This window comes from Haliaeetus albicilla, chromosome 28, assembly GCF_947461875.1.
Source record: "Haliaeetus albicilla chromosome 28, bHalAlb1.1, whole genome shotgun sequence".
Lineage (NCBI taxonomy): Eukaryota > Metazoa > Chordata > Aves > Accipitriformes > Accipitridae > Haliaeetus > Haliaeetus albicilla.
Genome location: NC_091510.1, coordinates 2,397,448 through 2,423,531, shown reverse-complemented (window position 1 = coordinate 2,423,531; position 26,084 = coordinate 2,397,448). Strand labels below are relative to the sequence as shown.

General features: G+C 37.6%; 1 protein-coding gene across 8 annotated transcripts in view; it reads right to left on the bottom strand.

The window, feature by feature from the left end:
* The window catches only part of ANKS1B (ankyrin repeat and sterile alpha motif domain containing 1B), a 427,100-nt gene that overhangs the window by 265,030 nt on the left and 135,986 nt on the right, over positions 1 to 26,084 (bottom strand). For all 8 annotated transcript variants that reach the window (XM_069773749.1, XM_069773747.1, XM_069773753.1 and 5 more), the window contains one exon: positions 7,787 to 7,923. In XM_069773749.1, coding sequence (XP_069629850.1) covers positions 7,787 to 7,923 — 137 coding nt within the window. The remainder of the gene's footprint in view (positions 1 to 7,786; positions 7,924 to 26,084) is intronic.

The following is a 26,084-nucleotide window of genomic DNA, read 5'->3' as shown; positions in this document are numbered from 1 at the left end:
ATGTTTTCTGTTTGTTCGTGCTAACATGCAACCATCTGCTGACCTGAGTGATACAAAATACCTCCTATATTACTTGGGGCTTTGACATTATTGTTATTAATTCAGACAAACATATCTCAGTCAAATATGTCTTTCCAATCTAAGGATTCTGTACAGAACCTCACACAGCCTCTAGTGCTCTACAGCATAACACGTCCGCTATATTGTTTGGAGTTAACAAGGTCCGTCTGTCAATATGTGCCAATAATTTTTCTACATAATTACACAGGAATCTAGCATCTGAGCTTTTGCAGCTAGCGAGAGGAGCCTTTTGCACCTTTGCTGGCTCCTGTAAAATGTTATGTTGTTAAAGTATGCTAATCGTTCATTAATATATGCTAAGAGAGATGCAGTAAACCAGTTTGTGTTGACTGCATCCCTCTGTGTCTTTCTAAAGTACAATTTGCAAAAAAACTGTAAAAAAAATGTTTTTTTCTACAGTTAGGATTAAATTCAGTTCCAGATTTAGATAACTAAATTTACAGCATAGCTATTTACATCTACACTAGGTATCTAAGCTCCCATTACAGCCAGTTGACGTCTAGTCAATACAACCAACAGAGTCCAGAGAACAACTCGCCTCACCCCAGTCACCTTGGTATTAGTTCACTTGCCTTACCGCAGGTGTCTACCATCACTGGAGATTCCCTGGGACATCCCACCTGGCCTCCAGCTGCCATCCAGAAGCATGCAGGTCTCCCCAGGTATGTCCTATATCATACCTGACAGCCTCCATATGCATGTCAAAGATACCTTTACGGCACCTCAGGTGACATTAGATGGCTCTTTTTAGGCACCTGCATCGAATCCTACATCTCTCCTGAGCGTGATGGGAGATTTGACATCCAAATCAGACAGAGATTCTTATATACAGAGACAAAAACATAGGTGGTTTTGTCCCAGAATGAATCCCACCTCACATGTAGACACACTCTGGATACCTTACTTCATTTGTTAGAATCTGGAGTTAAATTCCAGACTCACGGGCAGAATATGTAGCCAGCAATTATCAAGTCACTTACTGGAGTCTTGTACCTTGGTTTCCCGGATTGTATCTACCAAAGCCACTTCTAAATTACATTTACCAAGATCTTTCGAGATAGGTCCTAAATAACTCTAAGATTATTTACTATATGGGATACCATAATGTCCAGGAAATGTAGACAGGGGTCAAGGTTTTATAGCTGTGGAGATTGTACAAACACAAAAGTCTGTCCCAAAGAGATGATGCTTCCTTCGTTCTTTGCACCAAAGCCAGCTTTGTCAGTCATTACATGTCTGTCTCATACTACTCAGAAGGTGTGCACACAGTTAGATAACCCCTGTGAAATTGTAGCATACTTACAGCTTAACTCCACCCCAGTATGCAAGCTACAAAACCACATGCAGATACGTCCTTAGGCAGATTTTCTTTATTCGTTACATTCGTGTATTTAATTTACTTGTTATATGTAAGTATCTTTAATGACTGATTTTGTTTACTTTAAAATGTTTCTTTGTTACTATTATTTCAATTGTCATAATCCAACCTAGAAAACCCTAGACTATCCTAAAACAGCATACCACATCAGGCCAACAGGAAACCTTATCATCAATGCAAAAGCAATAATATATCAATAAAAATCTTTAAAGGTCTTCCAATAACAAGAATTAAACAACTTTCAAATCAGGTCTAATAAGCAGAACATTTTCATGTTAAGTCAGTAGTGAACATATATCAATGAAAGATACCACTCTGAACACTGCAAAACAGGAAAGGCATCAAAATGCACATACTGAATTGCCTTTCTATTAAAAGGACAAGGACTTAATGCTCCCGTGAATGGAAGTTGCATGCAAATTCTGTAATGCTACCATGACTCGCACGTAACACTATGAGCACGCAAGGGATCGTTCAAATATTCCTCACCACATTTAGCAGAGAGTAGGGCAAAATTCCTTTCTCAATTTAACATCAAAATATTTCTCCAGCCTGGAAGTACTCTGCAACAAAGGATGCGTTTCATTTGGGAAGAACTAAGTGTACTGCAGTAGGGTGTTGACATAGGGGAGGAAACCAGGTTATTTCACCATGGGGAAATAGTGACACTAATCCACTTGAAAATTCTGTTCATGGAACAATTAGTTCTGAAAATTTAGTTTCTGGAACTGTGATTTTCCAGAGTTGCCTCTAGTATGATTTTGTTTGTTTGTTTTTATTCAGAGTAATTCCTGCACCTAACTGCAAAAAGGATGAGATATAATTTCCTTGAGTGTAAATTACTATCACTATTTAGGTCAACTAGAGAGGCTCTGGAGCACGTATCTCCTATGGTTGGTCTGTCCATTCGTGTCCAGGCTGCTAGAGGGGGTGGAACCTCACGGTCTCTGTCTTTCCCTATGCCTAAATAAGTACATCTACATAGGTACACCAGGCTCACTGTGCATGCACAAAATAGTTATATATTAGTCAAGGCACACTTGGTAGCCCAAACAAGTGGGACAGGTCTGTCAGAGGCTACAGATGTCCTGCAGGATTCCACTACCACTTGCAGAAAAATGAGACAATTCCTTCTTCCTCTAACAGTTAAACTATTACCTTCTATTATATTGCTAGATGTCTTAGCCAGAGGAACAATGAACCATAGATGGAATTGTAACTTTGCTTAAAGAGGTTAAGAAAGATAAATAGAAAAATTTACATCTAATGTAAAGACAGCACATCCAAACCCACAAGAAAAAAACCCATATTATAATGAATAGATTATTACAAATCTTAGCAATAAAGCCAGCAAGAACGAGATAATGAAATTTCATTGTCAGAAACACTTAAATTCTCTGTTCCTTTGTCTTTCTACCAGAAGCCCTCTTTATATCATTGAAATAACACTCTTAAGGAGTTAGGTTATTCACATAAAATGGGGACAATATTAATTCATGATAGATAAAATCCAAGTCACTTTTAAATAATCCACATTTAGACATCAAAAGCTGTACCTACAGTTAGCCATTGAAACCTATCTTAGAAAGACAAAAAAAGAATATGCAAATGCTGGATTACATTTAGTAAAGAATTTAAAAGGCGAGAAGTCAGAATGCAATTTTATGAGAATTGGCCAATGACCCACAAGTGAATAGCACTGGCAAAAGAAACAGCCTTAGGAAAAAAGGTGCTCTTTCCCCCTCTATGTATATAGTTTACTTGTTCAAATGGAGCTGAATAAATAAGTAAGTAAGGAGAGTCTTATTAAATTGAGTGGCTAATACAAAAAATAGGTGAAGCATCACATGCAGTCCAATTTTGTTGAGGCTTCATCCAGACTGACAGCTACAGGAAGTGTGGTAGAACAAGCTCAATTTTACTATTACTTTCTAAAATTCCAGTCTGATAAGGTAAGTTATATTTTACCATATGTACTAACGTAACTAAGTTAAAACTTGAAAGAGAGCTTAAACTTTCAGAGGCCTTCAGTTAACTCACTAACATACTTGGTCTCCAGCCACATCTCATTTTCACTCCCATGTGCTGTTAGTATACTTCACAGAGGCATGTGTCTTTAACCTGAATCGTAGAATCATGTAGGTTGGAAAAGACCTTGAAAATCATTGAGTCCAACCGTAAACCCAACACCACCATGCCCACTAAACCATATCCTGAAGTGCCACGTCTACGCATTTTTTGAACACCTCCAAGGATGATGACACCACCACTTTCCTGGGCAGCCTGTTCCAATGCCTGACAAGCCTTTCAGTAAGAATTTTTTTCTAATACCCAACCTAAACCTCCCCTAGTGCAACTTGAGCCATTTCCTCTCGTCCTATCACTAGTTACTTGATAGAAGAGACCAGCACCCACCTCACTACAACCTCCTTTCAGGCAGTTGCAGAGAGCGATAAGGTCTCCTCCCAAAAGCCTCCTTTCCTCCAGGCTAAACAGCCCCAGTTCCCTCAGCCGCTCCTCACAGGGCCTGTTCTCTAGCCCCTTCAGCAGCTTCGTTGTCCTTCTCTGGACACGCTGCAGCACCTTAATGTCTTCGTTAATTAGTAATTCATGAGTTAAAATCTTACTAAGGCTTGTCTGGACAGAAGATATCTGGAAAAAAATATCAAGTGATTCAAACTCTGAACTAAATTCTGTTTCTTATCTGCATATATGTAACTTTTCAACAAACCCTCTTTTTCAGAGACTAACCCTGTGAAAATTTGAAAACGAGACACATATTTGCAAAATGTGAGATCACAGGTACAAGCCGTAGCTAAGGTACACGGATGAAAGAGCACACAGCTCCCTGAATTGCTGTTAAGTGTGCTAGCTTCAGGACTGGAAGCATTAGAGGTGGGTGGCAATGGGGCACTGAACTTAATACTGCTGCTGAGATCGGAGTATCTCTCCAGAGTGCTGCACCGTGCCAGGGAGAGACACCATTTCAGTTAAAATAGGCTTCAGCTTTAGTAATGGTACACTGAATTGAATAGTTGAGGCATATCCAAAGAGTTTTAGATGGATTTTAGGGACCAATGGGATCTCATAAGGGATGAGTGGTAGGGTCACAACAAACTGCAGGTTTCTCTCCTCAAAATTCATCATGATTAACTGAAGAAAGGATAAATTTCCAGAAAAATGAGTGGAAGGTTGGGGGAAAATAGAAATTCCCAGCCAGGTTTGTGATGGCATGTTTTTAATATAAGAAGGGGAATAATTATGGCCAGGTTAAGAGACAACTAGAAGGAAAAAGACAAAACAAGTTTTGAGTGCACTCCGAGGAATCCCTTGACTGTCCATGACCCAGACCCCTCAGGATTCACACTTTGTGTATGGGATTGTTCCTGTCTCATACTTCCCAGCCGTGGTCCTTTCACCCCATGGGCTGGCCGTGCAGCTTCACAGCCTCCCTCTTCTTCAGGGACCCCCCGCAGCAGGGGGAGCAGACACCTCTAGTCCCCCCCCGAGCTGTTTTTGGTACGTGTGAGCATCTGGAACAGGGGAGAGGAGAGCCCACGGTGCTGCGCTAAACCTCACATTCATACAAATGTCTTCAAAGTCTGTCGTGTGCTGAAGCGTGCAGATGCGCTGCCATCATGTGAGCTGGCAGGCGGTCTTAGAAAGAAAAGGCCAAAGAAAGCAGGAGGCGGAATGTCCCCCACCTCCGCCTTCAAACTTGGCTCTCCAGGTTTCTCTTTTTCCACTCCCTGCCACCTCCTGCCCTCCCCAGACTGGCGGGAGGAAGGAATCTTTGGTCCCCTCTGCCGCTGCTTATGCAGAAACACAGTGTTTCTCCTCACTGCGGGTAAACTGCTATATGCACAACCCTCCAGGAAAGGTAAGTAAGGCTATAAATGAAAATAACAATGGGAGTTGAAAGGCCAGATTTCCCTGGCAGTTTCATCCAAGCTACCAAAGCCTGCCTAGTGCAAAACTGGCTGCTGAAGAGTTTCCCATTCTGCCTTTCCCTGGCACCTTCCTGTGCTGGATGCACAAGACATATGAAAAGGGGAAAGGAGTGACAGCTGTTTTGGAAATTTATACGATCCCTGTTTTAGATCTGTTTAAAATCTGTTTGCTTTGCTAGGAAAGTGCAAAGAGGCTCTGGCAGACAACATTAATTATTTTGCATGCATTGTGTAACACTGTTCATTAGTTTTACATGAGTGGTGAGAGGTCAGTCAAGAATAGAATCCCATTGGTTAACCTTCAAAGAGCTTGCCATGTAATTGAATGCAGCAGGCATGGAATAAAGGAATTAAATATGCAGGCAGAATTAACACTAATGGTTTGCAAACACCACGTTGCAAATATCTACGACTTCTTTGTCTAAATTCCCAGGTTGAGATCTTGGGGAGAGGCGATTAGGTAAGCAACAAAAACAAAGAAAAGGAAGAATACTGAAGGAATGTGCATAAAACACATGGAGAAAGGAGAAGCATAATGGGACCTGAATGCTATAGTGTATCCAACTTCTCATGCATAGCATAGATTTACAACATACATTAAGCACTAGCCTACACATGCCTTTCTGTTGTCGTTTTCTGCATGGGAACTATGCCACATGTAGGTCCACATGAGAGACATTTTAGCAAATGTGGTAAAGTTCTGACCATATATATCGCACAGCTAGCTTTTGTTCTGCAGAATGATGAGAATACTGGGAGTCAGTGAATGGTACGATTTAAATTTGAAAATAGCTCCCCGGAATCTGCTGAATCCATTCAGAGCTAACTAGCAGGAGAACATCACCATTCAGTGTTCTGGGTCCATCTGTTGGCAAAATCATGATGGAAACAGCTTTTAAAATGCTATTTTCAATAAGCTATCACACGACAGCTTGTTCCAACAATATTCCAATACCTTTCTGTTTGCTTGCCGCCTACTATAAAAAACAGCTTAGAGGGAAGGAGGCATTTCAGTATTATACTGATGTAGGGTGGGAGGGACAGAGAGACTACAGGAACAAGCAAAATGAGAAACAACTATAAAAAGAGAAAAGGAGAAGAAGCTGTGATTTTAGACCCCCTCTAATCTAGATTTAAACCAGGATGTGGAACCCAAACTACTGTAGTGTCAAAAAGGGATGGTCTGCATCAGCCAGTCATTAGAATTATTGTGCATTGACAGTGTCAGCCATAGGAAACCAATGGCTCCTACAGAGAAATGGCAGGTGCACCTAGTAATTACCTTTAATTCTGCAGGACCTTCTGAACTGTGTGCTCCAATGAGTACCGAAAGGAAGATCCACCTCATCACTGTAACACGCTCACTTGTGCAGCAATAAAACAATCTGTCCTATATAATTCTTCCCAAATATCATGTATCCATCAGCTTACTTCTCAAGTAAAACAAATGCCAGCAACATACTGGTGATACAAAGCCCGCATCCACCAGCATCAAAGTAGCTCAGTTGCAGAGATCAGCTGAGCAATGAAGAACAGATGGCTGCATTTGAACCCAATGACTGGTAGGAGAGGAATAGATGTTCTTTTGGTTCACACCAAAAAAAGCTTCACAATTAGTCAATTCGGAGTGTAGTTGTCACACCTAGCTTCGACATACCTACTGTCATGCCTTTTTAAGCGGAGAACTAGATAATCCCCTGAGGTTTCTTCTGATTTATGTTATCCTATGATCCTGTGATTCTAAAACTAAACTCCTCTATGCAGATTACCTCTATACTACTGAATCAAGTTCAAAGATTTATTTTTTTAAAGCTTTTATTTTAAAAGGCTGTACTCCTTAAAGAATTACAAGGGGCACTCAAGTTTTCCATGCATTAAGCATCTTGTTTACCAAACACTATTAGAAATACATATAGTTAGGAAGGATGAAAGTTGGGAAGAAATGCTATACGAGAAGGTAAACTAAAGAAGGTATGAAACATTATGGGACCATGTAAATGGAGATACAGAAAGAGGAAAGAAAACATGAAAAAGTAACAGGGAATTATTACTGATAAAAACAGAACATAAGCTTGGAAGAAAACTAGTAGTGCATAAAAATACAAAATATTGCATAAAGACTTCATTCATCATTAATGCTGTAAGAAAAACATACTGATGTCTCTCTGTACATTGTTGGGGTCATTCATAAAATATTCTGTCTTCTCCTGCTATCAAGATTGCTTCCTAAGTACAAAAACTATTTTGTGTTCTGTTTACCTATCTTCGACTTATTCATACGTGTATAGTGATAACATACATTAGAATACATGCATCATAGCCTGCATTTAAAATGAAAAATACAACTAATAAGAGGATGCTTATGGTGATCACCTACCTGAGGACGTATAACTTTCACTATATTTTTGAGTGCAGTGTCTGGTGATGGAGGAGAGCAGTCAGGTGTTGGGCCTGTAGAGCTGTTTCTATGGTTACCAGATCCCGGTGCGGTAATTGCTACCTGAGGTGCATTATCTGTGAATAAAAATAGTGTTTATGTGAACTTACAAATACTTCATACATTTTAAAATAAAAAATTATTTTGAAAACAGAAAGCTACTCAGAACGCTATTTCAACTTACAAAACCTATTATAATTCAAATGTATTTGGTAAGGAATATATTGCATACCTACACTTATTTTGTCAGCTCAAACATTCATTCTGTGTTAAGGCAGGATACAGCACTCTCTTAATACCTAAATAAAACGAGGCACAAACCAAACACAAATCTTTTACTTTTGTTACCCTGAATTACTGATTGCGAATCCAAGTACTATCACTATAAGAGGGGCGACTTGAAAGGGAGCTTTATAAGGTAACTCATATTTCATCCTGGAAAATCCTAACACATACAACCCTGTTCAAGAAGTTATATAAACCCATACTTGACGTAGAGCATGCTAATAGCTGCCAGTGACAACTTCCCTGGACACGGTGAGCAACTGATCAACAAGGATTAATTACACAAAAATATACCCAGCTTCACAGATGAAATTTGCATCCTCCATAGAGCTCTGCACTGCAATAGCTACCTTTCTAGCAGCATCCCAGCTAGATAACCTACGGCTGGCTTAAAAACGTCTACATACCTGCAGGTACATAGGAAACTGCTGTTCGGACATATTTGTGATGCTGTTACCATTTTATGGCACTGTGAAGGACCATCAAAGGGACTTAAAATATCATTCTTACCTTCTTTAAGTGTTCTTAATGCTGCTTGAACAATGTAAAGTTAGTGAAAATCAGGTCAGGGGATAGAGAGGACTATGAAATAAGGCATAGCTTCCCAGCTGTGATGGTAACCAAGCACCACAATGACGTAGCAGGAGGCCAAAATCTCCACGTTACTTCATGCCTTTAGAACTGTATTTTTAAAGAAATACTTTAGTTCATATTCTGGGGGAAATGCCATTGCCTGTGCATAGTTATGATGGTCTTTAAGGTGTCTGTGAATTTACAGAGTACCTTTCTTTGTGGGTCACAAAGACATGTGCTCCATGTTCCTAAATGTGCTAATAACACCTGCAGCTCTGCATTAAGGCAGCCATTACATTCAAATCTCATGTCTCAACTGACAGCCTGCAGAGTTCACAGAAGAAAGCCTATTTATTTGTAATTGAGGTGGATCTCCAACATGTGCTTTCACTCTGTGGGCAAATCCACTCCAGAAAAAGCCAAACTCCAAATAAACAAAAGTAGCTCCAGTGCTGTAAGCTGGAGGATTTTTGCCTAACCAACTTCTGCAGGAGCACACATGAGCTCGTCCATCTGCACAAGTCACAAATGCCTCTGTGAAAGCAAGGACAGAAGCTTCTCCCTTCCAGTCCTACTGACCTGAAAGAATTCTTGGAAGTGTAACAGAGGTATCAAAGGGAAGGAAATACCCAGTTACATTAGCATAGCTAACATAGGATAAAGAGGAATAGTTGCAAGAATGTAAACTTTATGGCCTTTCCAATTTAGAGATACTTTCATAGCATAGATGATTCTAAGAAATACTCCTGCAGAAACACTACATATCTGGATGAGGCCTGAAAGTTTCTAGTCAAATACAGACTGACAAACTGTTCTTCTAAAGCAAATACCAAGCTGGAATGTTTCAGCAATACTGTTACGCTTAATGAACGTGTGAACAAATGTTCAGGTAGCAGCTTGGCAGACATCCTGTAGATAACCTCAGATGTTACCTGATGTCTGACAAAGTGAACCCTCCTTGTCACAGAAACAGACAATTCCAACTTTTTTGAAAAGTATGTCATCAAAACTGCTGGTCCTTTAGGTATGCAGTCTGTACACATAGAAGGGCTCTTCCTGAATCATTGCATCACAAGTGTGTGCAGAAATCTTGGATCTGAATTAATTTAATTCAGAAAGTAATACATATGTGTAATATGATCAATCAAACAAATTTTTACACAGCCTTAGAAAGGAATTTAAAGTGAATCTTCATAATAACATCCCTGACACGGAACAACTTGGATGGCATTCCGGAAAGCCTTGTATCTCTCTTATGCTTTCCAGTCTGACCTGGTATCTAACTGTAAAACTGTTCACATGCAGCATGTGAAGGAGCATCCTGTGATTTGATAGCCTAGCTCATCGAAGGAGGGACAGGGATTTGACCAGACACCCCACCAAGGCCTCGCCATACTCTTTGGAAATCTCATAGTGAGGATGAAGGCTAAATATGAGTGTTAGGAGCATCTTAACTGAGCTTAAAGTCTCATCCTCTTTTGCTCCAGAATATGAAATATTGTCTTCTTTCACTCTATGGACAGACTCATCAATAGATAATTATCAGTGAACCTCCTTGACTGAGGAAACAGAGACTTGCTTTGATAGAGCCCTGCACTGTGTTTGTGGAAATACCAGACAAGGGACTATACTACTGCTGAGACACGCGGCAATACAGGCACCATCTACAAAGCTAAGAAATAACTTCTGGAGTGAGAAATGTTCCACACGAGCCTAGCTAAGTGTACTCAGTGCCCTTATTTACTTACTGGTGTGAGAGACAAACAGAACGACTGACTGACAAAAAGATAAAACTATAAAGAACATCCCCCCCCCCCAAGCAGCAGCTAAACCTATGAAGAACACAACCCCCCGGTACTTCAGCCGTCCCCGTATTTCTGTCGCTGCGGAGCCTGTGCGGCCGTGCTTCAGCACAGCCGCCCTTCGGCTGTTCAGCACATGAAAGCCTTGCAAGTGAAATCAGGGAGTCTTGCAGATGCAGGAGTATCTCAAAGATGCAGCACTCAGAGGACAGATGGTGACAAATACGGGTTGGTGCTGATGGTGACAAATAGAGTTTTCTGCCCACCGTTGCATTCTGTTTGAAGGGGCTTGTCGATATTCACCTTGGCTTAGTTTACCCACACTTAAATATGCAGAAGAAGACGGTAACAGAGTGGTCAAGTTATACAAGCAAGATTTTGGTCTTTCCACAGGAAAGACTTCTTGTCAACCCTGTTCAATGACAGGTCCCTGAAGACTAGGTTTTGCCCTACAGTCCCACCTGAGAAGCATCGAACTGACTTGGAGTGATGTTCTTGGAATGAAATTTTATTGGAAGATATTCCTGAGGGGAGGCAGGGCTGGCGTATGCTCCACTAGATAGGGCTGAGAAGAACTCCTCCAGCTACAATGTGTGCATACAACTATAAGCAATTCAGGAACATACATAATATGCAGCAATCTCAAAAAGGAGCAGTTGCAGTCTTTCCTTCCAAGCAAAATAAAGTGGTAACACAAAAAAGGATCATGCTTTTCAAATCTAAAAATAAAGCTTTGCAATAAAAAAAATCCAAATATTTTTCTTTGAAATAAACATCCCAGAAAAAATCCAGCTGCTCAGTATTTCATGCCTTCACTCCTTTCTCAAGGGAATAAAGTGTCTGACATGTAATGGTTTCTTGTAAACAATTTCTTTATTGTGGACAGCTGTTTATTTTCACAGTAGGATCTTCCCATTAGGCAACCAATAATGATTTACTACCTGGGTCTGCTCCATCAGAGAGAGAATATCGCCATCAAATTAGTTCCTGCAACCAATTTGGGTGACTTCTCTGTTTATGTATACGGTACTCATAGTTTCATTAAGAATAGATTTGAATATATTTTCTTTTGTAATTAAATGATACAGTAATTGTGTTTTCATTTCCTTTTCTCTTTCTCTGGTAACAAAACTAAAGCAAACATATTTTTTTTTCCCCTTTAGGTCACCGACATAGTAATATTGTAAGTTTCAGTGGAACATTTCATGGCAAAAAGAACTTGGAAACTTGAGAACCTACCAAATTTACCTAGGAAAGATTAGGTCTCATGCTGAGTTTCTGATTGGTGCTATAGATGGGGCCAACAGGGAAGTATTTATGGCCGTCATTCTCTTCTAGTTCCTGGCTCAAGTTGCAATAAGCTGAGACGTTTCTGTAGAAGTCAGATAACACCAGGCTCCAGGGATCATCTGGCAGCTAAAAATTACTGAACTGCAGCATGCTCTAACAATATTCCTTCCTGCCTCCAACTTGCATGAGAAACTGTCACAAGGATTACATAATTGGAGCTTATTCTGATTTTTAAAAATGGTTACTGAGGACTTTCCATCCTCCATTTCCTTTGTTTCAGGGCAAAGGAAATAGAATAGAATAGGATAAAGAAAATATACTATGTTTTCTATGTCCAGAATAGCCAAATTAGTTTTTTAAAAGGTTAGATAAACTCAGGTTTTGGATTAACTAGACTCATCTAGTGTGGACTATAAAAATAGCTATGCTGATTTACATCCTGGCAAATCTTATTAATTTGCTTTGTTAGTTGATTGATTGGCTCAGCATACAAGGTTTTAAAGGACAGAAAGTGTTACAATGCCATCACGATCACATTTACCACTAACCTTCTCATGGACATATGAAAAAAGATGGTGATTATTAAATTTCTTGCAGGATTAGACAGGTTTCCACATCTTAATCTTAATTTCCAAATCGTAATGCCTCTTAAAAATCTATTTCCTACTTCTCCCAATTTTTGAAATATTTACAGTAGAAGCAGACTCAGTATTTACAGCAGTGGCCACACTAGTGCTTCATACAACTTCTCTGTGCATATTAGTCTTCTTATGGATCAAAAGATTGTAATTACAAATGATGACATCATTGCTTGGAAGTTGAAGGTCAGGTTGTTCCCACCACCATTTGAAAAATTTTTACTATCAAACCACACTAGCATTATTTAAATTAGAGCTACACCCTTTGATTGTAGGCAGGTGGCTTGATTTCAGTTACACTAAAACCATTTATAATATATAACATTATTGCAAAAGAGAGATGCTTTTTGCACATAGTGTTCATTTTTATCTATTACCCAGTTCAATATTATTGAAGCCTAATTAATATAAGTATAGTTATCTTGTTCATAAAAATGTTTAACTATGAAAGTACACTAACCTGTCTCACACAAAAAATATTATATAAGAATTAACATCAAAACCAATCCTTTCACAGGAAGAAAAGTTGGGTCTACAATTACCGACACTATAGTACTCAGTGATTCGTGTGCAATACAGTCTTTCAGTACAAAAAGGATTTCTGAAGAAAATGAAAATGACATTATGTAATGTGTTATATATGTCTATCTAATAAGACTGATTTTTAGAACCAAATTTAGGGCCTGAAGTTAAACTTCTGTATTCATATGCTAGTAACTAAATTGCTATCCAAAGAAATGGCATTAATTTGTTCTCAGTCTTGAGCAATTTCAGGAACTCATCTTCAGACTTGCAAGGTGGGATTTCTCTAAATACTGCTACATTTCAGCGAGCATGCTAAAATCCTCTATAACTCAATGAAAAACTATTAAAACAGTATTAATTACAATTTAGAATATAGTCTATATTTAGCTATATTATCCTGAAGAAGTATTAGGTCAGAGGAATAAGCCCTAAGCTTAATTGATTATACCAAGATATGCATTAGCTTTAAACAACGTCTAGACAGGTAGCTCAGACACTTCTGTTGTAGACAAATAGGACAAGATTCAACTGCCAAAGCCTTGTTAACTAACGCCATCTCAGTGGCCCAAGGAAATTCAGGGCATCTGCAAGAGGCTTGCAGGAACTATGGAATTTCATTGCCCTTCTAAAGCATCAGCTTGGAGCACGCAAAAGCATTTCAGATGTCAATAGACAGCTATGTATGGGCAACTGAATCAAGGCCTAAAATCTTGAGGGCTGAATTCCAACTCACAGTCTTAGAAACTGTAACCATTGTTTCCAAAAGATCTTTGTAAAAATGATACTTCATTTATTTCTACCCTCATAGTAAAAAGTTATAGTAACTTTTTTCTGAAGTGTACAGGATAACAGGAGGTCAACCAACGAGGGGAGTGCAAGGAACTCCTATTCATGGATATGGTGACTGCTTTACACTTTTAAGGATCACTCAGATTTGAGTCTGGAGAGTGCAAAATGAAAGTGAATGTTGTCATCTTTTAGTATATTATAAGAGCAAACTATAGTGTTCTTTTACTGCTATCTTCTACTGAGATGTCAGACAAAAACATAAAAATGTTAACTGTTTAACTGAAACTATAAAAAATCACGTACTGGGAACTTTGACTTTTACTGTGCTGTGTGACAGCAGGAGTCAGTTAGTGGATGATTGTCCCCCTTTATATGGCACACTGCATAGAGAAAAATGCCCTTATGGGTAGTAACAGACCATGTCACCACAGTTCAACAAGTGTTTCATCAAAATTTTCATCCCGCTATCCATGTACTGTGAGGACAAACTGCTCACTGGAACTTTTCTAATAGGTATTTTTTCTCATAACGTACTCAGAGAAAAGGCACTATATGTATATAATGTCACAACATTAACTGTTGGGCAGATACCAAGTATACGAAGCAGAACACTTCCTACCACATCTCAGCAAGCAAAATATCAGAAGCCAAAAGTCAGCCCATATTCCAGAAATATAGTTATAATTAGATTTGACCTCAGAAATAAATCTGCACAATGGAACACACAATTAATCTGTAGTTTTCCACTTTCATTACAGAAACATGCTAGCATCCCTTTCAAAATCTAGTTATGCCTGTATTAGCTACTACATCAGTTATTTCTACAATTTAGTGTAATGACAGCGGATGAGCAGATCAAAGCAGTTGATCCTCATGACACTCCATTTAGAATATATGTGGGTTTGAATTTTTAGCACTACATAGCATCTTATTTATTCTACCAGACACTCCCACCATACATGTACCTCACAGCTTCCAGAAGGACCCTATACTTTGGGTGCCCACCTAAAATGGAGCGTCAGATCAAAACGGAATCTGGTTTATGTGCTCCAGAACCAGCTTGTGACTGAAGCAATGAATAGTAACTGGGAACAATGATTTATTTCAAATTCACATCCAGTGCTCTGAACCAAAATACAAATGTATACCCAGCCTATTTTATTTCCACATTCCAATTATTTGTGGAGTCACTTAAATACTATATGCTCAGATTTACAATTTGCTATAAGAACAGAAGAAACATGTATTTAACTTCAGAGGCATGGACCAGTAATAATCTAAAACTGGATTATATGCTACACATCTAATGGTGTGTATAAATACATTTACTAAATTCTAAAAACTCTGAAAATATAAAACCAGACATGAACAAAATACTTCAAGCACAAAGCCTAATCATTATGACCTAGTAGAGCTTTATACTATAACCTCAGGACCTGGATAGATTTGTACACTGCAACTCCAGAAGAAAGAAAAAGAAGGGTGGAAAATGAATGTGCACATGTATACATATGCATAAATATATATAGATACACCTGCATACCCATATAGACAACAACTTCAAAGGCACCCTATTACTAGTAAATAACTTGCTTTTATTCCTCACGCTCTGCTCAGCGTGGAAGATTTCATGCAATGTTTCAAACTACTTGACGGTAGGCCAAAACCCTGCATCTTTTTTGGACACCCCAGCATCAGGATAACGCCAAAATGCGAATAAAGCTCCAGATGGCTTGGTGTTGTCTGGGATCAAAATGCTTTTTAGTGTGGTATCAAGACAGACCTAAGTTTGATCAGTTATAGCAGACTCAATTTGCTAGACTATTAGAAAACTACTACAGAAACACTTATCCACTTATCCAGTCTGGCAATTTCAATGGTTTTGGATCTGTCTTTAGAAAAAAAAATATTGGAGTGCCTTCACCTGTACTTGTTATATGTCCTCTTAACATCAAATGTGTTATATGGGGGCACAAAACTCTGGAAAGAACATGGCAATGCTAATCATCTGTCTCGGACAGAAATCAATCATAACCACAATAGAAATCTTGGAAGAGTACAAAAGGAGATCATATGGAAATAGTACTATTTCTGGAGGATCAGTCACCAGTGTCTGAATTTACATACATGTCCTCACAGAGCTCACAGCCACCAGAAGAGCTAGTTTCATTGACTGGCTAAGAAAGGAATGTGTTAATTAATGTAGACCCCATCATTGATGGTACCATAAGATGCTCTTCAATAATGGGCGAATGATTATCTAGTCCTTTAAAAAGCTTCATAACTGGAATGAAAGAAGACTTGCTGCTTATAACCACACTGGAGTGATAGATAAACCAGTATTTTCTGATTCGGGGGTGTCCTGGTTTTGGGGATAATCAAAGATATGGAAGTTTTATCAGGGATATGCTGATATCCTCCTGCTGAGGAGAAGACCAAGAAACTTGCCCAGATTTTGGCTCAGGAAATATTGCCTACCACTCCTGAGCGTTATCTAAAAGTGAGAGAGAGACCCAGACCCACATGAAGAATCACCTGAATCCTATTCCTTATAATAAAGAGAATTTGGGCACAGTGATCTTCCTGAAGCTTACAGAGGGCTCATTAAAACACAATTAACCCTTTCTAAGGCAGAGCAAGGAGAATCGCCTCATTACACTAAAACATATCCATAGACAGATTTCAGTGCAAGTCTTAAAACAAAATATCCAAACATTTTGTATGGAGCCAGCACTACTTAAGCTCAGTTCATTCATTGTGGGTCAATCTAGGCTGCTGGATTCCACCAGCAGTAAATTTTCAAGCAGGAGCCCAAGTCAACAAGTAAGAAGAAACTAAGAAAAATCCAAAACTGAGCAGAGCAGCTCACAAAACAGTAGAAATTGCCCTGATTTGATACAGAGCTGCCCTGTATAAGATTTCGTGGGTAGCATGTGTGATAAAAAATGTGATGTCTCCTGTACGTGGTGGACCCATTGCAAAGATTCGCAGCAATTGCATACAGTAAATTAAGCCAGGCTGCAGTTCATACAGAAATCCAGAAAAAAATTAGAAAATCTCCTATTTTATCAGGCAGGTAACAAAAATGTTCATGTTTTATAGTAGCCCCAATTGAGGGACTAGGCAATTTTCCATAGTATAGGATTCAGCTTTAAAATTGTTTGAACTTGACTAAATCCCCAAAGCAAATCTTCTCCCCTACGTGACTATTCAACATGGCATAAATCTAGGAACTACAGATAAGGACAATCATGTATTTCAGGATTTCAAGGAATGAACATTACAAGAGACATTTCAAAAGAGCAGATGGAATACTGAATAACAGAATCAGTAGGTAGCTACACTGGATGCATCGAGAGAACGGTTGGACTAAACTGTTTGAATTTGCTCTTTTGAATATGTTTTGTTTCCCACACACTTGAAACCTGAATAACCATTGTTCCGAGTAGGATTGTAAATATATATCTGCAACTGTCTTGTTGAAAGCACTTGAAGCTATAACTGGCCCGGTCTTGGATGTGGCAGCTATTTCAGGATTGTGTTTGGAATTAATTACCAGTGAAGTGCATTCCAGTGGCAGCAGGGGGTCTGCTTCGTTGTTTCTGCATCATCCAGGAGAGTTGGGTATGACTATTAGCAACTTTTTATTTCCTCTAATCACCCACCTGCACAAATAGACTTTGGAACTGCTTCAAGCTTGCATAACCCTTGTAATATCAGGCAACTGTCTGGAAAAACATCTCTCATTAAGTACTAATGAGAGATGATGGGTGATTTCCACCATTTCCTGAGTAACCTTTTGAGACTGCCTCTGCAAGCTGTTGATGTCTAACTGAGCATTCAAAAACAATGCTACATGTTGCCACATACTTATTTTTTTGTGAAATGGGGTTTTTTGTTGGCTTTTCCATGTTTAAAAGGTTTGTAGTGAAATGACTGCACTTGCCTATGACAGATATTTCATAGATTTTGACATTTGCTTTGTCTCAGCACGTAGTCATGTTTCTGGAAGTTCAATGAAAAGCATAAGGTGTAGTTACAGGTGCCAAAATATTTTTGTTTATTTCAGTCATTCACTAAAATCTGGAATGCCTAGTAGTCTTGTAAAAAACAAACATCCTCCGAAAAAGAATGATACACATTGGGGATGTCTGTGCTTACTTTTAAATTTAACTCATCAGTTAGAGGCCACTGAACGCTATCACATGCACGTCTTGGTATTTCACAAGGCTTCTCCTATAATCCAGTGAGAATAACCAAACTGTGCTGTGCCAGGAAAGTATACTTCTTTTGCAAATACAATAGATGATTTGTGAATTAGGCTACATTTTCAAATTATCTCAGAATGTAAACTGCAAAAGGTGATGACAGTAAGTGCTCTCAAATCATTTAAATAATACTGATGGGAGCCATATACCCCAGGGATCAGACCCAGTTAATAAAATAATTTAAGCAGTCTTGAAGATAAACTTTCCAATACGCATCTATCTTTAGTTGCAATGAAATGCAATTTATGAACAAAGCTATATTTTCATGACCTTCAGTTCTTCTGAAGTATCAATTAGTTAATAAAGCTCTTTATCAGAACACTGAAGTCAAAAAGCTAATCAAAGTATCTTAAAGCCAGAGACCTAGAAATGATGTTTTAAGATGTTTCAACATCCAGTTATTCTTATTTAAAGTATCTAAATTTTTGAGCAACTTCAGAGAGCTCAGCTCTCACTCTGAAAATTTACATTTTTGTTTTTAATATATATATTTATATGGAAAAAAGTATTTTGTTCCAAACCTGAAATGTAAGTTGTGTCCCGTGTAACAGTACACTCATTAAGCACAAAGAATTTGTCCAACAGATAATGTGCACTACTAATACACAGTTAAAATTCAGGGAAACTTAAAAGTCTTTGCTGTTCACTTTGAAAGCAATATGGAAACATCTGCACCAGCGTGGACCAGCTACCCAGTCCAATATGTTGCCCTGACAATGTCCAACGATTTGAGAAAGATAAAGAAAATACTGTGGATAATTTTGAAATAACCCAATCCAGTTTCCAACCATTAACAGCTAATTTGTGGCATGACAGTACTAGAGTTTTTAGTAACTAATAAAATTGAAACACTTGATTTTTTTTATCTCCCAATTATCTTTTTTATAATTAACATGCCAAAACAATTTTGCCATATATTACTTTTATGTATTTTTATTTACACTTAGCATTTTCTTCTGAAAAATACTCAGATTTTACCCTTTTTTACTAATATACTTGCATTAACTTATTTTCTACTTGCTGCTATTTAGATAAAATTATAGGTTACAACAGTATTATATTTTCACACATTATTAAGCTTACCTTCTCACTGACAAAGCAGGATTTACATAACTTCTGCTCTGAGTGTTTAGAATCTTCTATACATTTCAGCATATTTAATTTAGTTACTGTCACATTGTGCAGTTTGTCTCAGTAGTTTTCTCTTCTTTTTTTTGGTTTTAGGTTCTCCAAGATCCACAAGCTAGCTTTGCAGATTTCTTAAAATTCTTCCTATTAAGTATTCCCACTAATGCAACCTACTACATTTCTTACAGAGACCACAGATATGGAGATTGGATAGACCCCTGGAATTTTTGAGCAGCTAACTATATAAAGGAACAATAAAGATAGCACAAAACATTACATATATTGAAGAGACATGCTATTCATATTTGCTGTTGATAGCAAATGAATAAATCACAATTTCTAGACCATGCAGCCTTGGCGCGTTTGTTTGACATAGAGCCAAATGAGGATATTCAGACAAGAAAGAATATTCCAACGCAGTGGGGCAGAAATGAAGTAGCTGATCCCATCCAACCACTAATACCAAGAGAGGGATCATAATTAAGTATGTGCTTTTTTTTGCCAAGTTTTATGGAGAAATATATGGCTAAAAACTATTCAACAGTCCTTAACTTTAAGTCTTAAACTACAACAAAGAATTACTATTAAATTACACTGGAATACAGGTAAGTATTTAGCCAAAACAAAAGGGAGGATTCACAGAATTCTTGTCACTCTTACTGCCAGAGCTCGTAACCACTAACAACTTCCTATTGCAAATGACATTATTCTGTTAGAATATGAGTTACAAATTCATTCCACGTTGCATTTATCAGGCTGATATCTAGCAGTTGGACAAGCAATTTATAAAATGTGTTGCTTTTTGTTTGCAATGGCTTCACAAGGCATTTAATACTTTTGTTAAATTTATCAATGGCAAGTCCTTGTTGAAGTTATTACAGGTTGGATGAGAAAAACTCTGAAATACACTTATATAATTGATCAGAAAAAAAGTATTTTTTGCAAATTTTACTTACACAATATTCATAGAAAGTTTTGATATTTTTTCATCATAATGTAAGACAGAAATAGATGTCAAAATAATGGAAACGCTCTCGGAGAAAAATTTAGTTTCAATCCCAACACTACTGGTAAGAAACTGGTTTTAATTGTGCTATATTATTTAAGTATCTTCCAGCAGGGCGGGAATGTTATCTGAAAGAAAAAGGACATGGAGTGAACAGCTGGAGCTAGACTGGAAAGAATATTTTTACTAACAGCTGTTTTTAATATCCTCATCCAGAACTGATACTACCACAGACAATGATATATTGTATTATAGAAAGAATAATACACCCTGCTCTGGAGAAAAAATATGAAATGGTCCTTCTGAAGACTTTTCCTGCTTTCTGAAAGCAATAAAGCAACTGAGTTTGAAAATACTCTTTCATATGGGTTCTTCCAAATCTGCAGCATTTGAAGGCACATCAGAAAAAAAGGAAAAGACTAGTTTGATATCCTACTTTGCAGAAGAAGATTATTCTATCATTAGCTGCTAGTAAAGGTACGTTGCATCTATACATTTGTGGATTGGCAATATAAACCTATTCCCACCTTATTTTGATAATACAGCAAAATCCTACATCTCTTCTACACTTCAAATTTCCTTTTGACGTGGCACAAAGATGAAAATGATATAAAAAGAACAAAGATGAAATCTCTGTGAAGTAATAGAAGGAAACTTTTTGGCAGGAAGCTACATACTGCCATCAGGACTAAGCAGATGCAGAAAGGGAGACAGAAGCAGAGAAAATGGAAGTACACGAGTGTTTTTTATTTAACTTAAAATAGAACAGGAGGAATATTTTTTCTTTTACAGAATGCAACACTGATTACCTTCACTAGCAATCAATGTTTTTCTACTTTTTAGTCATCTCTGACACTGAACAAAACAAATAAATCTGTTCATTATGTACAAAAATGGTTTATTCTAGTAATTGCTTAATATTTTCACAAATATTTTGATTTTAACAAAATTTAGCAAGCTCTGCCAAGATTTCTGCCTTCCAAATTTAGTAAAGTTAGTAGAAAAGTTTATTTAAAAACCTCACAAAACATATCATATTCTCATGAAAAAGTGAGCTCCCGGTAGAACACAATTAAAGGTGCTGAAATATTAAATACAATAACTTAAACTTTTCACAAAATTACAACACAAGTTGTTTCTTACTGGAGAAGTAAAGACAGTAGAAATGACTTTTTTATCCTAAAAGAGAGTATTTCAGATATGATTCAGGTCAGTGCTGAAATAAAATTATTAGCTTGCATATTCATTTGATTGTATGATATAAGCTAAAATCATAGGCCAATTTTGATGCAGTCAGTCACAAAAAAAAAAAATTCTCCCAAAGACTGTCAGCCAGAAGGACCAGCAAAACTTTTTCAGTTTGTTTGGTGGTGACTAGAGGGGGGAGTTATTCCTATGCTAAGACTACTAGGACTGTAAAAAAGAGAGCAAGGTTACTAATTGCGTTCGTAACAAAGCCAGTGACTCTTCACTACAAGGTTTGGAAGAGCAAAGTAGCCGCGTGGCAGCGGATGACCCCTACAGAGGAGGAGTGACATGAAGCAGGCAGAGCCGTGATCCAGAGACCTCAGTATGTGTCCATTAGCAGAACCACCAAACTGACGCGTGAATGCAGCGTATAGCTGGTCATGAAACTTTGGACAAATTTTTTTTTTCACCATATAAAAACTGATTAATCCAAACTGATTTTCTTAGGGAAATGTATCATTTTCAGGATATTTTCATCAGAAATCATTCTCAGAGCAGGATGGAAGTCCTGGTGTGCATTTACAAGAAACACTAACTGGAAAAAAAAAGACAAAGACTGCGGGGCAGGTATCCTACCAAGCTGATCTTTTGATCATTCAGTTCGTGGGTCTGGCCAGAGCTCAGCCCTATTCTGACAGAGCAGGGCAGGGGCTGAGTTCGTATTTCTTGGTCTGACATGGAGCTGGGATGGAGACTGGATATGAAACATGTGCCCAGCACTGAATAGAATTCTCATGTCCTGCGATACAGATATAGTCACTCATATTATAGCCTGGTACTTAGGGTTCTCAGCTTGATCCCCCACATCCCAGGTAAGTGCCCTGATATGGGACATAGAAATAGAAGAGATTGCTCAAGTCATCAAATCCAATACATAAATCAAAGGCAATCGCATAATAATAACTCTGCTACAAGGCACCTGTAGACTACACACCTGTTCACCATCTACAGCAAGTCACAAAACACTCCCTAATAAACTGTATTAAACTTGCAACCTTTAATACAAAATATCAAAAAGCCTGGAAAACTACACAAGAGGCAGGAGAGATCAGGAACACTGTTAACATCCTAACTTTCTACAACAGCTCAGAATGTTTAGATGATCCTAAGATATGTGTATTGCAGTGTCTAATGATTAATCATTCAGAGTTGAGCAGCTTTATCACCTGAAATTGAGACACCAATCAGGGGAGAAATTAATCTTCCACAAAAGACAGTTCTTTGTGTGATTCAAGACATATGTATATTGCATTTCCAGTGTTTCTGAAAACCAGTTTAGCTTTCTTTATAGTACTTGAACTTTATTGCATTATAGACATCAGTCAAGGGAAACACTAACTCTTCAGCAATGGATCTCTCAAATTTTAGGACTCAGTTTCATCTGAATACAAAATAGGACAATATGCAAAGTCTTGAGTATTACAGAATAAAAAGTATGAAGTCAAGGCAACTGGTTCCTTCCAACTTCTAATATGGAGTAAGATTCAACCTGAAAAGCTTTGGAGAAAATTCACAGGTGCACCAGGAGGCATATAATATTAGCTAAATGCCTACTGAAGAGCTCCATGCAGTGCTATACCCATTACACAAGCTTATATTCCTCTAGAATATACCAGATGCATATCAAATGTAAACAAATTAATGGTAAGATGAAGTTTTACTGTTACTGGTAGTATCAGCAATTTGATGGGTTTTATAGCAATCTTACATCTCATATTTATTAAATTATTGCCACTTATAAAAGGTACTATCACTTACATCTGCTCAGTTATACAACAATCTCAGCAGCATGTTGAAGCATGGATTACTTACTGGAATGGAATATGTTGTATATGGTCTGTGTATATTTCACTCCTGACTCAAAAGTACTTGCAAAGGATGCTACAACTAATAGTCATTTAACAAAGAAAAACTCAAATCCTGCTAAAAAATATTTGCATATGAGCTTTAAAATGCAAAATACCTCAAAATAATTATGTTCCTTTGAATTATTGTCTTGATTTGAAAAAGGGGTTTTGTCTGACAGCATGCAGTCAAGTGTATAATGAGATCATTCTAGCTGGTAATCACACCGGGATGGATTAAACTGAGTGTTGGTCAGAATGTGTGCACTTTGATGAGCACTTATTTGCAAAAATTGCCCAAAACTCCCATGAAAGCTAATTTTTTTCAACTGTACTTTAATGAATAATAGTAAAAAGCAATGAAACATCAGAAAATGTTTAACATATGTCAAGCAGCAGCCTTTTCCTCTCACTCTGCAAAGAAAATGTAAGCTAGTCCTTTAGAAAGTGGAATTACTTTAACAACATAAACTTGTTCACCAGAACATGCTGGATGGGTGGAGACCTGCATGTATTTTGATAACGAACTGGTCATGTGGTATCAGTCATTCCCATGTGCTTTAGCTTCAGAAATGACAGAGTATTTTTAAGAATAACATTCCATTGTTAAGGATGTTACTAGGGATATTATCCAGAGGAGCATAAGATGGGGAGCAATTATCTTAATTATATACTAAAAACCTCTTAGAGGGATGATAAGGTTGTAAAGGAAAGTACATTAGAGCTTCGATATGTAAGAATTGACGTGGCTCGTGCAACCTCAATTCAGCCTCCTGTGCATGTACGTTCTGAAGAAGTCTTTAATTATAATGCTGTTTCTCCGCAAGACCTCTGCTGCATCAAGGACATAAAGGAGTGGGGGAAATGGACAATGGAACAAACCAAATTATGGCACATTACTCTAGAAATGTGACAGGAGAAGTAATATTATAAAATGAGAAATGTAAAATATTTTCTGTAAATAAACAGAAACGCATATGAAAATATGCTCGCATGAAAATATCCAAAGGGAATGTTAAATGAGAGTTACTAAAGCTAGAAATTTTTAATTGACAGATCTATCTAATTTGTATCCAAGAGTTTAAAAAGATCTGGCAAGAAGTTATCTCAACAAATGGTGCTGTTTCTTAATAGCGCTTAGAATATTGATAAGATTTGAGAAGACTAAAAGGAAGCTAATGGAGTAACTTTAGTAGTTATAGGCTTTCAGTCTGACATCAGGAATAATGAATAGCTGATATGGATCGCCATTAATAATAAATGAAAGGCGTATAAGTCATGCAAATCGGTATTGCCTCAGAAACTGGACCTTATTAGTTAACCTGTTTTTTTTAAATAAAATTATAAGTTTGTTTAATACAAGTAAATAGAGTTAATTTGACATTCACCTTTATAATACATTTGGGTTATTAAAATTTATTAAAATGGTCTATGTTTGCAACTGAGGTAATTTTAAAAAGTTAATAATAAATGGTTCCAGATGTATGTGCATGAGAAATATCCACTGTATATATCATTCACTTGCTCTTTCCAGGCTACCCAAATGAAGAAGAAAAAAAAAAAGTAACAGTTTTATCCATATTTACCCTACAAATACCACTGAGGGTAGGAGGAGAGTCAAAAAGCCTGTATAAACCTCATTCCTCTTAATGCTCTTCATTGGGATTCTGAAAACTGCCAGTTAAATGGGCAAGAATCAGTCAAGAAAGTACGACACTAGAAACAGCGATCATAGAATGCTTCCACTGCCTGCTTCTCAGTTTGTGATACGGAAATTAGGTTTTTCCTTTGCTTTTGTCAAGAAGGGAAATTAAACAAAAAAAGCAGGACTTTTTTTTATTCCCAACACAGCAAAGAGTCAATTTTTAACATAGTGGTTTGCGGTTAGAGTCTGCCACTCAAGTGATGGCAAATCAGAGGATTTCCATTTTCTAGTTATTAATACTAGAATTTTATGACAACAGAAGTTTGTCCAAATACAAAATTGCTCTGTTTAAAATATAGAATAACTAAGGCAACAGCTGTGTTAGGGGAACCTATGGCTTTATCTCACACTGCTCAGGACTGCTTAGAGTGGAAGCAGACGGTGGATGAACTATTACTGAAATCTTTTATCATTCATCTTCTCTCATTTATTCATTTTTCTGTTAATACATTTATAATTTGAGTCACACACTAATGAAAATGGTGCTTATTTTGCACCACAGGAGTTAAATTTTGTTTTTCATCTTCCTTTGTAATTTCTATCAAGAAAGCTGATTCTCCCATCGCACAAAAAAATTGAAACGGTAAAGAGTGGATATGTTTTGTTCTTTAAACATTAGATAGGCAATACATGCACTGTTGGTATAACTCTACTGACAGCAGGCTACAGCCATACCAAGAAAGAATAAGGAACAGGACCTGTATACATACAGTGTATATGGATCACCTGGATCTGTTTAAGTGATATCAGAGACCGATCTTAGCGGAACTACCTAGGAATGAAACTTAGCCTGAAAATTCTTTCTATGGTGGTCTCACTGACCTCCTGAAACCTACCCAAAGATAATTAAAATGGGTCATAGCTTTCATATGCTGTCAGAACGTGATTTTAGGGAGGTAGCTAACTGGGCAGAAATTAGAGATGCACACCGCACTGACCCATCTACAGCCACTTCCAACTACAACAGCATTATAACACCTTAAGAGGTATCCTCTCCTGATTTTAGACAAAATCAGAAGAAAAGGGAAATATTCTCACAGACAGTACCTCATTTTTCATCTTATGCTACAAGACACACATTTTTCCTTATCTTATATCAATACTTAATTGAATAATTCCTAATTTTAATAAAGGACT